This window comes from Eleutherodactylus coqui, chromosome 7, assembly GCF_035609145.1.
Source record: "Eleutherodactylus coqui strain aEleCoq1 chromosome 7, aEleCoq1.hap1, whole genome shotgun sequence".
Lineage (NCBI taxonomy): Eukaryota > Metazoa > Chordata > Amphibia > Anura > Eleutherodactylidae > Eleutherodactylus > Eleutherodactylus coqui.
In genome coordinates, this window is record NC_089843.1 from 176,059,394 (window position 1) to 176,073,175 (window position 13,782).

The following is a 13,782-nucleotide window of genomic DNA, read 5'->3' on the forward strand; positions in this document are numbered from 1 at the left end:
TCTCTCTTCCCCCCCCCCCACTTCCCACCGCAATCCCCCGCTCACCCCCGGCGCCCGCCGAATCTTTTCGCCCGATTAGACAGTTACTCGAAAAAAGCGATGCTCAATCGAGTAATTGCTCCAAACGAGCATGTTCGCTCATCTCTATTATTTTGCTGTTCAAAAATGGAAACCTGACAAAATGAAAGACTTTCCATTTGCTTTCCGGGTGGGGAAATAAAGGGATCCTTTTTTTCCCATTTAATTCAGTTTCTTTCCTCCAAAAACGGAGCAGAGAGACAGACTTTGAACTGAGCCCTAATGCAGGTATGAAAGCAGCCTTTGTCAGAGCCATACTTTCTTCTTGTATACAGTATATATGTCATAAAGCATTTTCTGGTTAGGCTAAGTGCACAATTAAGAGCAAGTTTCTTTCTCTCTGCTCATTTACTTGTAACTGCCTTGTTAGCTGCAGCGCTAGGAGTGCAAATTGAAACACTGAAGAAAGAAACAAGCCACTATAAAACAGTTTAGGGATATTTCTTACCTCAGTAATGAAGGATTTGGCAGTGGTTGGACTCATAACAAGAATGGCTCTTCTCAGTGTGTCCCTGTAGCGATTTAGCTCTTCAATACGCATAGTAGCAAAGAGTCCCGTGATCATTTTATTAATGTTGTTTTCCACCTTCTGCAAAGCTACATCCATTCCCTGCTGAGATACTCTATCCAAAAACTCTTGTATTCCACGGATATCTAGAAACATCAAAAGTCCATCAAAATGCTAATCAGTTAACAGAAACACATCCATTACATGCCTAGCCTGATTTAAAAGTCGTTTTGTTTAGTATCATGAAATGGAAGGTTAAGTTGCACATATGTTAAACTGTATTATACCTCCATTTCAAAGTGGACACAAATTGCATTTGTTATAAATTTCTTTAGTTGCCATCTCTTGGTGACAGTAGCATCATTCAAAATAGATAAGAGAAAGATGAAAAGGATAATTTATTTAACCTGTTTATTTTAATTAGCGATTTATTCCATGTTTTTGACCATGTGGAAGTTGCCTTTTCCATTAATTTATAAAAGTCTTCCTAGAACTCTGGAGGCTTTATCAGTTGACCAATAGTTTTTTATGCAGAACTACTAATATCAGAAATATTATTTGCTTGCTGTACTAATAGGCAGGTGCTGGGAGTAAATTGATTTACAGTAAGTTCCTAAATATAATTTAAGTATGAGGTTACACAGTGGTGTATATAGTACATGACCCTAATTACCACATTTGTATTTTTGATTAATCACGAAAGGTCTAGAGAAGGAAGGTCAATACCAGATTTTAGTCACATAGTGAGAGAAGAATTCACAGAAAAACTTAGAGATCACAATTACCGGGTAGGTGATGTAATCTATCACTGCAAACAGAAACCTAACTTTAAGGCCTCATTCACACGAGCCTTGTTTTGCATGCATGAATGAAGCTGCGTGCCCATTGCTTTCAATATATATACTCACCTCTCTGCCGCTGTTGGGGTTCGGCCCATCTAGCTGCTTGGCTTGCCGGCACTGTACTGAACCTCTTTTAGCAGGCGGGAATTTAAAAGGGCTGAATCTGATTGGCTGAGCACTGACTTCAATGAATGGCTGAGCACTGCCTGTGATTGGCTGAGTGCTGTCTGTCATTGGCAGAGTGCTCAGCCAATCAGATGCAGCCCTTTCAAGAGATGGGGATTTTAAATCGCATACTGCTCAAAGAGCTTCAGTACAGTTCTGGCAAGCCAAGCAGTTACACGTGCCTGAGCCCCAACAGCGATGGAGAGGTGAGAATATATATATATATATATATATATATTTATTTATTTTTTTAACACCAGCTATGGATGATTTTGGGGAAGGCCTTATATTTAAAGCCCTTCCCCAAAAATCACTGCAGTGGTTTCCAGCAGCCCATTGTCTTTAATGGGGCCACCGCAGCTGCGCGCGCCCATTGAAAGCAATGTGAGAACATCGTGTTGCTTTGTCGCAGCTGTGGCAGGGGATTCGTTACCCCCTACGGGGAGAATATTCCGTGGGGAATATTTACGTGCAGCAGGGACCTATAAGGTGCGCGCATGTCCTATCTTTTGCAAGTACACGAATTTGCACGCCTATAAAACACGGACATGTGAACACACCATAGGAAAGCAATGCTTCTAATAGCCACACAGTTTTGTGCGCATGTGTGCATGCACCAATACATGCTCGTTTGAACAAGGCCTAAATATAACTTTTTAAATACAGTTAAAACCCAACTACTTACTTTAATTGCAATGCAGCCATCAAATAAATTTAAGGAGGTTGTCTGAGTTCCATATGACTTGTAAATGCTTGATTCAAATCTGCTCAAACAACAAAACCGGTGGTACTTACCCATCACCTTCCCTGGCGATCCAGCACTACAGTCCCACGGTTCTCCATAGCTTTGTTTTGGAAGGGCCTATTAAGCTGCTGCAGCCATCAAGTGCCATTCTCCAGGCAGCATGGTTCCCAGCATCTGAGTGGTGATACCAGGCAAATGGTATCTCCAAAATAAAGATCAGGAGGACTGCAGAGCTGTAGCAATGGATTGCCCAGCTAGAGGATAACTGAGGACCACTGATTTTATTGTTTTAGCAGTCTTGAGTTTTAAAAAAAATCATTTTGTACCAAAAAAAAACATTTGCACAGGAAAATGGAGAAAGTCAAGCGTTGGGTTAAAAGCTATCAGGGTTTATTAAGGGCTTTCAGTCTATGATTAAGGGCAACATATTTACCTGAAACAAGTAAGACGCACATGTCCTTGGTTTCTTAATGTCTGCCTGGATCGTTTATTAAAGACTGTAAGCTTTTAACCCAATGCTGGACTGTCTCCACTTTCCTGTACATCAGTTATGGTTTACAGCCAGTCCTGTAACCAGCGACTGCAGAGGAGCTGCTTTCAACCACTTACAGTTGGTTGAGGGTTTATCAGGGAAAAGTATAAGGATGTCATTATCAAGAATATAGAGCACTTACACTATGGTTCCCTAATCTAGATACATCTTTTTAAAAAAACCTTTCCTGATAAACCCTGTTATATAGTAAGGCAGAAACACGTTGAGCTTGAAGTAATGATAATAATGGCTTAATAGTGGAGAACCACCGTAGTTTACCTTATCAGGATAACTACCCCACAGTTAGGCCTTAGTCAGACGGGCGTTTTTTTGCGCGATTTGCGCATGCGCATGCGTCCGGCGATTTTATAAAAACCATTGCTTTGCAATGGTATCAGACACATGAGCGCTTTTTATGCGCTCGTCCGATAAATTATAGAACAGAAATCACAGATCGCACCTATCTGCGATTCCTGTTCTCTTCCCTATATGCGCTCAATGGGGCCGGCGGCAGCAGCGCCGACCCCATTGAGAGCATATACTAGACAAATCATTCTTCTCTGCCACAGCTGTAACAGCTGTGGCAGAGAAGAACGATGTTTGCCCATTGAATTCAATGGAGCCGGCAATACAGCCGGCTCCATTGAAAGCAATGGGCTGCCGGCGATCGCAGGATTAATTGTCGGGAAGGGCTTAAATATATAAGCCCTTCCCTGCAATTCATCCAGAAATGTGTAAAAATAAAAAAAATATATATACTCACCTTGTCCCGGCAGCCGGAGTTCAGCGCGGCCGGCCTGCAGTGGGTGTGAGTGGGTGTGAGTGAGAGCTGCCCCTGATTGGCTCAGCGCTGAGCCAATCAGAGGCAGCTCTCACTCACACCCATTCATGAATTCATGAATGGGTGTGAGTGAGAGCTGCCTCTGATTGGTTCAGCACAGGGACCAATCAGGGGCAGCTCTCACTCACACCCATTCATGAATTCCTGAATGGGTGTGAGTGAGAGCTGCCTCTGATTGGCTCAGCGCTGAGCCAATCAGGGGCAGCTCTCACACCCACTCACACCCAGTCCAGGCCGGCCGCGCTGAACTCTGTCTGCCGGGACAAGGTGAGTATATATATATTTTTTTATTTTTACACATTTCTGGATGAATTGCAGGAAAGGGCTTATATATTTAAGCCCTTCCCGAAAATTCATTGTGAGATCGCCCGCAGCGCATTGCTTTCAATGGAGCCGGCTGTATTGCTGGCTCCATTGAATTCAATGCGCTGGACATCTCCGGCCCATTTCTATTGAAACACGGCTAGGAGCAGTTTTTTCGGGCGATTTTTCGGCCCCGGTCACGTGATTTGCGGATGCTCATCCGTCATGCGATCCGCAAATCGCGGCAAAAAACGCCCGTGTGACTAAGGCCTCAGAGTGAAGATAGGTAGAATGTAAGGACAGGATTAGTTATTTGCACTTGGCTCTGTTATCTATGGCTGCCACCTGAATTTCTAACGAACAGATCAGCAATCAAAAGCAAATATTAGTGTATATGATGCTTTGATGACTGAAATTAAGTGATTCACTTTTCTCATATTCGTTGGCACTACATAGGAATTTCATGCTATATCACTGTACATGAACAGAATGTAGTGGAGTTTAACAATATATAATAAAAGTTACATTTTGAATTACTGTTCATATAGTGACAGGCTAATATCTCAAAATGTATCTGAAACTTTACCTCTCTGTTTATTCATCTTATGAGGTCTTCTTTGTTAGTCTCTCTAAAGGCTACCAAATACTCAAAGAATTCAATTCAAAATCTTTATTTTATCTTACATACAATAACTTCTATCTAATTCTGTTCTATTACACACTTCTTCCCTAATAACACCCCACACTCAACCTCTGCTCTACCACTCTAATTACCTTATACTGTTGCATTCAAGACTTCTCTGGGGCACCCCCTCTCTTTAGAACCACCTCACATTCCATATAACTCTAAGCATTCCTACAAACATTACAATTTAATGTGGAACCATATGACTTACCAGAGGGGCTTGATCTGACCAAGCAATTACATTAATAGTGCAATCAAATGAGCTACCCCTAGCTATACAAACACTTGATCCCCCAGAACAGCATCTGCTGTCTCATTAGAGGTATTGCCAGACATTGTTGGTAGTGCATACGGGCGCATGGGGGCTTACACCCTACTGAGTCATATTATGAGTTGCCGTGACGAAATTCATGCAAATTGATTTTCTGGGTGATTTGGAATTCGGCCTCAATTGGTTGATGATTTTGGTTTGCATTTAAACTATGAAACATCATTTTGTTCTCAACAAATTACACAATTTGCTGTATATCAGCAAGGATTTTCAATGTGAATCTTTCTTGACCTGGTGTGTGATAAGTGTTCTCTTAATTTTCTTTCTAGCAAAGTGTTTCCTTAATCTTTAGAGCAAAATGTTCCCTTAATTTTTGAGCAGTATAATTAGCCATAACAATATACAATTGTCAAATATTTTTGAGAAATGGTGTGTTAGTACAATGAATAGGATGCTAAAATCTCATAGGCTTTTTTAAGTATGAGTGAATGACCATCAGGTCAGAAATATTTTTTATCAAGAAGAAAACATATGGGTTCAGTAACTGTTTTTATCCCACTACATGTTTCAAAAGTGTACATGTATATATGTTAATAGTAGCTTTCTGTGATTGTCATACTAGCAAAGAAGTTTCCATATTATATCCATCATAAGTGAGTTTTAATTTCTGTCTAGAATAGATACATATGTCACATTAATCTTATAGGTGTTGGCACTGCACAGCTGTCATATGCGATCTAAGCAGTTTAAAGTGGTTGTCCAAATATTTACCTTTTTTGGTAAGTGGCTACCCATACTCTAAAATAACAAAAGAATAGATACTTACCTCTCTTATCCTCAGTGATGACCAGAACTCAGGTAACCGCTGTAGCCAATCAGGGATCACAACATCCTGTCCTGAACTCCTGGCATCATGGCGCCCAGGATGTGAGCATTGATGGCAGGAGAACGGGAGGTGACGCTTCCAGACAGCAGTAATAGTAAGAGTTTCAACAGAGCTGCTCTGCTGCTTGTAATTTTAGAGCATGCCTGGATATTTAAGAAAAATGAAACCCCTTTAACACTTTAGCTGCCATGTTCACTGGCAACCATGCATTCAGGATGTTTTTTAAGAGCAAGACAGTGCCCATTGGACCCAGTGGTTTATCATAAGCATCTGCCTATTACGTGATCTTTGTCCTAATAATATGCCTGTCTGTACAACACTGATAGTAAATAGAGCTTTAGAATAATATGGAGCAGATTTATGAAAATTGTCTGATAGAAAAATTGTATTTGTTGACCATAGCAACTAATTACAGTACAACTTTCATTTATCAAGAGTAGAATATGAAATAAAAGTGGCTTGTGAATGGCTACTACGGGCAACAAAGTCAGTTTTTCTTTTAGATAGCTTTATAAATCTGCATATTCTAAACCTTTATGTAAGTGATCAAAGATTCACTTCTTCAGGTCCTTTAGTGCGTCAAAACTAAAATAAAAAATGTTTCAGAGAAAGTCTCTTGAAAGTAAATAAATAAACCCCTTTATCATGTAATTAAAAAGTTATTTATACTACATAGCACATGGCATAAAGAAAAAAAATAAGGTCAGATTTGGTTTTTTTGTTATCCGTTCCTTCTCCAAAGGAAAATAAAAAAAAATATAGTCAATAAATTATATGTACTCGAATGATAAGAAAAACCACAATCTGTCTTGAGAAAAGCCAACCCTCATACAAGTATACCAAAGTAGAAAAAAGTTATGCCTCTCAGAAAACAATAGCCGCTATTCAAGTCTGTATCTGAGGCTCTGTTCACTGATACATACGGGACTTTTTAGTCCAATTAAAAATGCTGGAGAGGTGCAAGAACCGAATGGATCCCATTAGAGTCAATGAGATCCATTTGACATAGTTTAGTTCCATTATGAGATGGATGCATTCTTCCAGGGGATTCCATTTTCCTGCTTGCCTAATAGAGCAGGAAAACTGAATCTCTAGCGCAGATGTGAACAAAGCCTAACACAGGTGTTTCTTACAGAGTTTAGTGTGGCATTTGACGTGCCCCCTAAAAACGCTGTAAAACGCCTCCATTGATTTCAATCTTTTCAAACACTATTTGGTCTTTTTTAGTGCGTTTCAGCGATTTTTAATGCACCTTATCACCTATTGCACCCCTATCGTGGTCCATTAAAACGCTGTTGAACACGTTGGAAAAGCTGCATTTTTACTGATGCCTGTATGAGGGCAGCCTTAGAATATTGTTAGCCTTAGAATGTTAGCCTGTTTTCTTGTATTCCTCCTCCCCACAAAATAATAAAATCTAAACAATACCTTTTATGTAGCTCAAAATGGTGTCACTAAAAGTCCAACTTATTCCGCATAGTATTGACCGATATTCAGGTCAAGAATACTCAACACGATTTTCAAAACACAATCATGAATTGGGATAACCAACTCTGACTCCCATTCAAATAAATAGGAATAAAAATGCGTGTGCGTGTCTTAGTTGTTAGCACTGTTGCCTTTCAGTGCTTTGGTCTTTAGTTCAAATCCCATCAAGAATAACATCTGAATGGACTTTGAAAAACCCCATCCAGATGTTGGCCTTGGTCAGATTTAAATATACAATTCCAGCAATGTATTCAGAAAGACTTCAGACCCTTTCACATTTTTAACATTTTGTTATGTTGTGGCCGCGTACGAATAAGAAAAAAATTCAAGCTTTTCCCCATCATCCTGAAGTCTAGACCCCATAATGACAAAGTGAAAAGAGAATGTTATAAATCCTTATGATTTCTTTAAAAATGAAAAACTAACATTTTGTGTTAACATTATGATTTAGAGCCTGTACTCAGTACTTAAGGCCCATTTAGACACAACGATTATCACTCAAAAGTCGTCTTTTGAGCGATAATCGTTGTGTCTAAATGTGCCCATCTTTTACTGTTTGGCTGAACAACAGTTTTCAGTTCGGCTTGAAAACTGTCATTCAGCAGAACAGCTAAGGAGCAAGACCACATGCTGTATTCTGCCCATGGAGCTGATTACAGCTTTTAACATTGTTACAGCTGTTCTCAGCTCTCAGCCCCACCAGTATAACAGCTGATAAGCAGGACCGCATGCTGAGTCTGCTGTCCATGGTGCTGAATTCTCCATGGGAAGCATGTGGTTGAACAATGGAGCTAATTACAGAGCTCAGACCTCCTGCTGACTTCTGTAACAGACCTCAGAAGCTCATTTGCATGCAATTGAAGCTAATAAAGTACTAATAGCAATTACTGCCTATTAGTACTTTATGCAAAACGATCGCTGATCTTTCAATCTTTTGAAAGATATCTGTGTGTGTAAATGGGCCTTTAGTTGAAGCAGCTTTGGCAGAGATTACAGTCTCCAGCCTTCTTGGGCATGATGCGACAACGTTTGCACACCTGGATTTAGGGATTTTCTGCATTCTTTTTTACAGATTCTCTCAGCATTTGTCAGATTGGATGGGGTCTGTCTTTGGACAGCCATTTTAAGGTTTTTCCACAGATGTTCGATTTTATTCAAGTCAGGGCTGTGGGTGGGCTACTCAAGGGCATTCATAGAGGTGTCCCTTATTTACTCCTGTGCTGTCTTGGCTGTGTGCTTAGGGTCCTTGTCTTCTTGAAAGGTGAGCCTTCTGTCTTCTTTGAGGTCCCTTGCACTCTGAATCAGGTTTTCATTAAGAATATTTCTGTGCTTTGCTCCATTCAGCTTTCCATCAAACCTGACCAGTTTTCCTGTCCCAGCCGCTGAAAAACAACAAGCAGCATGATTCTGCTACCACCATGCTTTACTGTAGGGATAGTGTTGCGGAGGTGATGAGCAGTGCCTGGTTTTCTTCAGACACAACACTAAGAATTGAGGCCAAAATATTCAATTGGTTTCAACAGTCCCGAGCATCTTGGGCTCTTTGGAAATTTCAGTGCAGCAGAAAATTTTTGTAGCCTTCTTCAGATATGTGCCACGTATCTTTAAGCTCTTTACAGGCAGTTCTTTCCTTCCCATGGCTTAGTTTTTGTCCAGATATGCATTGTGAATTGTGAGACCTTATATAGACAGGGGTGTGTCTTTTAAAATAATGTCCAATCAACTGAATTTGCCACAAGTGGACTCCAATTAAGGCCTTGTTCACACGAACATTGTTTTAGTGCATTAGAGGCATGTGCAAAGAGCGCTTCTATAAGAACTAATGGTTTCCTATAGAAGCGTTCACATGAAGGAATTTTAGACATGCTAAATACTCGCACCAATCAAAGATAGAATATGCAACTGCAAAGCTCACATCTAAGGTCCATGGTGCGAGAAAAGATAGAGAAAAGAAAAGTGCGTACCTATCTTTGGTACGCACTTTTCATAGACTCCTACGGGAGCTGGAAAACACACACACAACACACCTCCGATCGTGTAAATGGGCTAAATAGAATAGCTAAGATTTAGCCATTCACATGATCTTTAGTGCAATATAGCCACGATCTTTTCATTCGCCTATACTGCGCTAAAACAACGCTTGTGTGAACAAGGCTTAAGGTGTAGAAACATCTCAAGGATGATCTAGAGAAGTGGGAGGCCCCAAGAGCCAAATTTTAAATGTCATACTTACAGTATGTCAATGCAAAATGCTATTTTTTTAAGATTTCTAACATTCTGTTAGCATTTTGCCTTTATGGAGTATTGAGTGCAGAACAGGGGAAAAATCTTTAAATTATTTTACCCTCTTAGGCCTCCTGCCCACAGGTGATATGTCACTGTGTTATCCGCGGTGATAATTCGACAGTGGGTAAAGCAGTGAATGCTTCCCATTGACTTAACTATGGAAAGTGCAGCTCGACGTCCATGAGCAAAGAATCATAGCGATTCTCCACTCGTGCAATTCAAATCACAGAATGCTGCTATTTGCCGTGATTCTTCGCGGTCATCCTATCTATCAGGTAGGCTCATCGCAAAGAACTGTCAGTTCTCCCCCCTGCTTCCCCGTGGCAGAATATCACTAGCGATATTTTGTCACGGCCGTGCACAGGCGGACCAGCCTATTTTCATTGTTGCATTGCAAGAGCCATAACTCGTTGATGCAAACATATGGAGGCGTATCTTTTTGATACAAGTTGTATATTTTATTGGCATCATTCTGGTGTACATATAATATGTTGTATAATTTTTATTACATTTTGAGGGGGTGAGCAGATAAAAAAAAATATCTAGAAATTCCACCTTTGATTTTAGGTTTTATTCTTATAGCGTTCACTATTCAGTAAAAATAGCATAATAACTTTCTTATCTTGATCAGCATTATTGCGATTCCAAGTTGATATAAGTTTTTATTTTTACTGCTTTAGCACAATAACCACAAGTTAAGGGTGAATTCACAGGAGCATGTTAATGTGCGTACAATTGTGCACTCAAAAACACGCGCCTATTGGAACCATTGGTTCCCTATGGTGTGTTCACATGTCCGTGTTTTACAGGCATGCAGATGCACGTACCTGCAATATATAGGACATGCGTGCACCATAGTTCCATAGTGCACGTCAATATTCCCCAGCAGGAAGTCCCCTTGTCACTGAACACTGTGACCTGCAGGGAGTAAAAAATCCCCTGCCACAGCTGTGACAGAGGATCGCGATGTTCTCTCATTGCCTTCAATGGGACCGGCACTTCTGCAATCCCATTGAAAGCAATGAGCTGCTGGCAAGCCCTGCAGGGATTTTAAGGAAAGGGCTTTAAATATAAGCAGTTCCCTGAAAATCATCCATAGAATGTGTAAAAAATAAAAAAAAAATTATACTCACCTCTCCTCAGCTGCCGGGGCTCAGGCATGTCTAGCCTGTCTTCACCCTGCACTGCTCTGAAGCTCTTTCAGCAGGCAGGGATTTAAAATCCCCGCCTGCTGATAGGGCTGTACTTGATTGGCTGAGCGCTCAGCCAATCACAGGCAGCTCTCAGCCATTCATTGAATAACAGCTAAGTGTTGCCTGTGATTGGTCACAGCACTCAGCCAATCACAGGCAGTACTTGGCCATTCATTGAATTTAAAATCCTCGCCTGCTGAAAGGGCTGCCTCTGATTGGCTGAGCTCTGTGACCAATCAGAGGCAGCACTCAGCTATTGAATGACAGCTATACCACAACAAACAAAGCCTCAGACTGCTACGATGATGGATAAATAGAAGAGTTGGGATTTTTTAATAGGGGTAAAAAAAAACAAAAATGGAAAAAAAAGGTCCATGTCCTTAAGGGCTCAGTCAGATGAGAGTTTTTTTCATGCATGAATTGGTGCTTTTAAAAAACGGCTCTTTTAGAACCAATGCTTTTCAGTGGAAAGTGCTTCTAGGTGATGTATTATTATTTTTTTTAGCATCTAGGGCTTATTTTCAGGCTAGGGTTTATATCTCAAGCCCCCCCCCCCTCTACCGGAAATCTCTGCAGGGGTTGCCTTCATCCCATTGCTTTTAATAGGGTGGCAGCAACTCCAGCTCCATTGAAAGCAATAGGATAGCAATGCGCTCCTGTGCCACAGCTGTGACAGCTGTGGCAGGAGATTCCCTCATCCTCGCAGGGAGTCCCTCATCACTGAGCACTGTGACAGTGCCGTTCCTGGTATATTTTCGAATTGTTCTCAATAGAAGCGATAGTAGCTATTCAAATTAATCCACTAATAGTAATTAATCATGTTGTTACTGAATACCAGATGATGCTGACAGACTTCTTCATTTTGTGATTAGATGTCATTAAATAAATAAATAATATATTTACTAATGTATATTATGGCTTAAAAACAGGGGAAGTTGGCATGAGGCCAAATAGGTAATAAACAGGCTTAAAATTGAGAGATTAAGGCACATATGCCAAAATATTTTAGTGCGTATCACATATAAGCTTCAGTTTAGTAATAAGCACTTGAAATTGACTGTCTGTCGGATCAAATTATAAAGTAGAAGTATGGAGAGAAAATGGTGCACCCAGTAGACAGTGTCAAAAAACAAAGCTTCTGCCTAGTGTTCTCTCTCTTGTAGTATTGACACCAGTCATGCCCGCAGTGTCAGCTAATTAAATTATATAAATGCCAGGTCAGCAGTATAATTGGGAATGACATTTGTAGAACAGGTTAGAGAATCCAACATACTGACATTAACTTTTGCTAGCAAGAATAGAAACATAAATTCTAGGCAGCTATTGAAGACATCTGCACAAGTTGAACTTTCATGCAGGTTTATCACAAAAGATGATATGATGATAATGAACATGGTATAAATGGCAGACATTTTTAAAGAAAAAAAAATTGAAGCATTTACAGTAAAAACAGCAGCATTCGTATATTTTGCTTCTGTTTCTAAGGACAAGTGTTTTACCCCTTCCTGTTGCAACTATTTTTAGTTTATTGTTATCATTGTTTCATCTCTGTCTGCAGAGTTATATATTTTTTTATTTTGCCTTCAACAGAACAATGCAGAAAATGCTTTGTTTTTAATAGTATCATTTAATGTACCATAAACCATACTGAAGATTTTTGAAAAATGTTTAAATGAAGTGAAATGGGAAAAAATGCATTTCCACCATTGTTTTTTTGTGATTCCCTTTTCGGGCTCAGTCAGACGAGCAATTTTTTTTAGCCTATCAATAGGAGTGATAAAAAAAAATTGCATCTATTAGAACCTATGCTTTCCAATGCATGTAGGAAAAAAAACGCATTTGTAAAAAATAGGACAGTGTTTATCACGTGTGATAAAAAAGTATGACCGAAGGAAAAAATGTGAAACCCCTGGATACTGTCACATCCAGAGGTTTCACCTTGTTGTCAATGGGGCCGGCGGTAGCAGCAGCGCCGGACCCATTGATAACATAGGGTGTAGTATGTGCATCCCTGCCACAGCTGTCACAGCTGTGACAGCTATGGCATGGGGATTCCTTCATCCCTGTGGGACAGCTGTGGCAGAGGAGCGAGATGCTATCCCATTGCTTTCAATGGTGCTGGCGGTGCTGCCACCCCATTGAAAGCAATAGGATGAAGGCAAACCCCACAGTGATTGAAATATAAGCCCTACTCTAAAGCACTTCACAGCAGTTCAGGCAGAAGACACGGCTGGATGCGTCTGAGTCCAGGCAGCTGCTGAGAGTTGAGAATATATATATATATATTTTTTTTCTTTACACATTTTAGGGATGATTTTCAGGGAAGGGCTCATATTTAAAGCCCTTCCCCAAAAATCACTGCAGGGGTTGCAGGCAGCCCATTGCTTTCAATGGAGCTGGATCTAGCGCCAGCTCCATTGAATCACGCCACTGTGCCACAGCTGTACCAGAGGATTGCGATCTTCATTGTTTGCTCTCAATGGGGCCGGCGCTGCTTCCGCCAGCCCCATTGCGCACAATGTGAAACCCCTGGATCCGACAGCATCCAGGGGTTTCACATCCAATTAAGATGGATGCCACAGTTACCTGCATTTTAAAATCCTCTGTCCTATATTTACTGCTGCGCATTTTTGTGTGCAGGTAAATATCAGGCATATGACTGCTGCCATTGAAAAGCATTGGTTCTTCATGCGGATTGCAAATGCAGGTAACACACGCACATTAAAACACCCGTCTGACTGAGCCCTTACAGTGTTCACTGTGTAATAAAAACGACGTGTTCACTTTATTTTGTAGGTCAGCAGAATTACAGCTACACCAAAATTATATAGCATAAATGTGTATAGTTTTTATATTTGACTAATTAAAAAAATAAAATTAAAAAAGTAGATTTGTAGTGTCATAATCTGAGCTCTTTATCCTAAATGAAGTTGTGTGATGGCTTGTTTATTTCCAGGGC

The 13,782-nt window shown here is 40.4% G+C and overlaps 1 protein-coding gene across 1 annotated transcript in view; it reads right to left on the minus strand.

The window, feature by feature from the left end:
- GRID2 (glutamate ionotropic receptor delta type subunit 2) overlaps nucleotides 1–13,782 on the minus strand; it is a 1,221,843-nt gene that overhangs the window by 668,117 nt on the left and 539,944 nt on the right. The window contains exon 4 of the mRNA XM_066574896.1: nucleotides 527–732. Coding sequence (XP_066430993.1) covers nucleotides 527–732 — 206 coding nt within the window. The remainder of the gene's footprint in view (nucleotides 1–526; nucleotides 733–13,782) is intronic.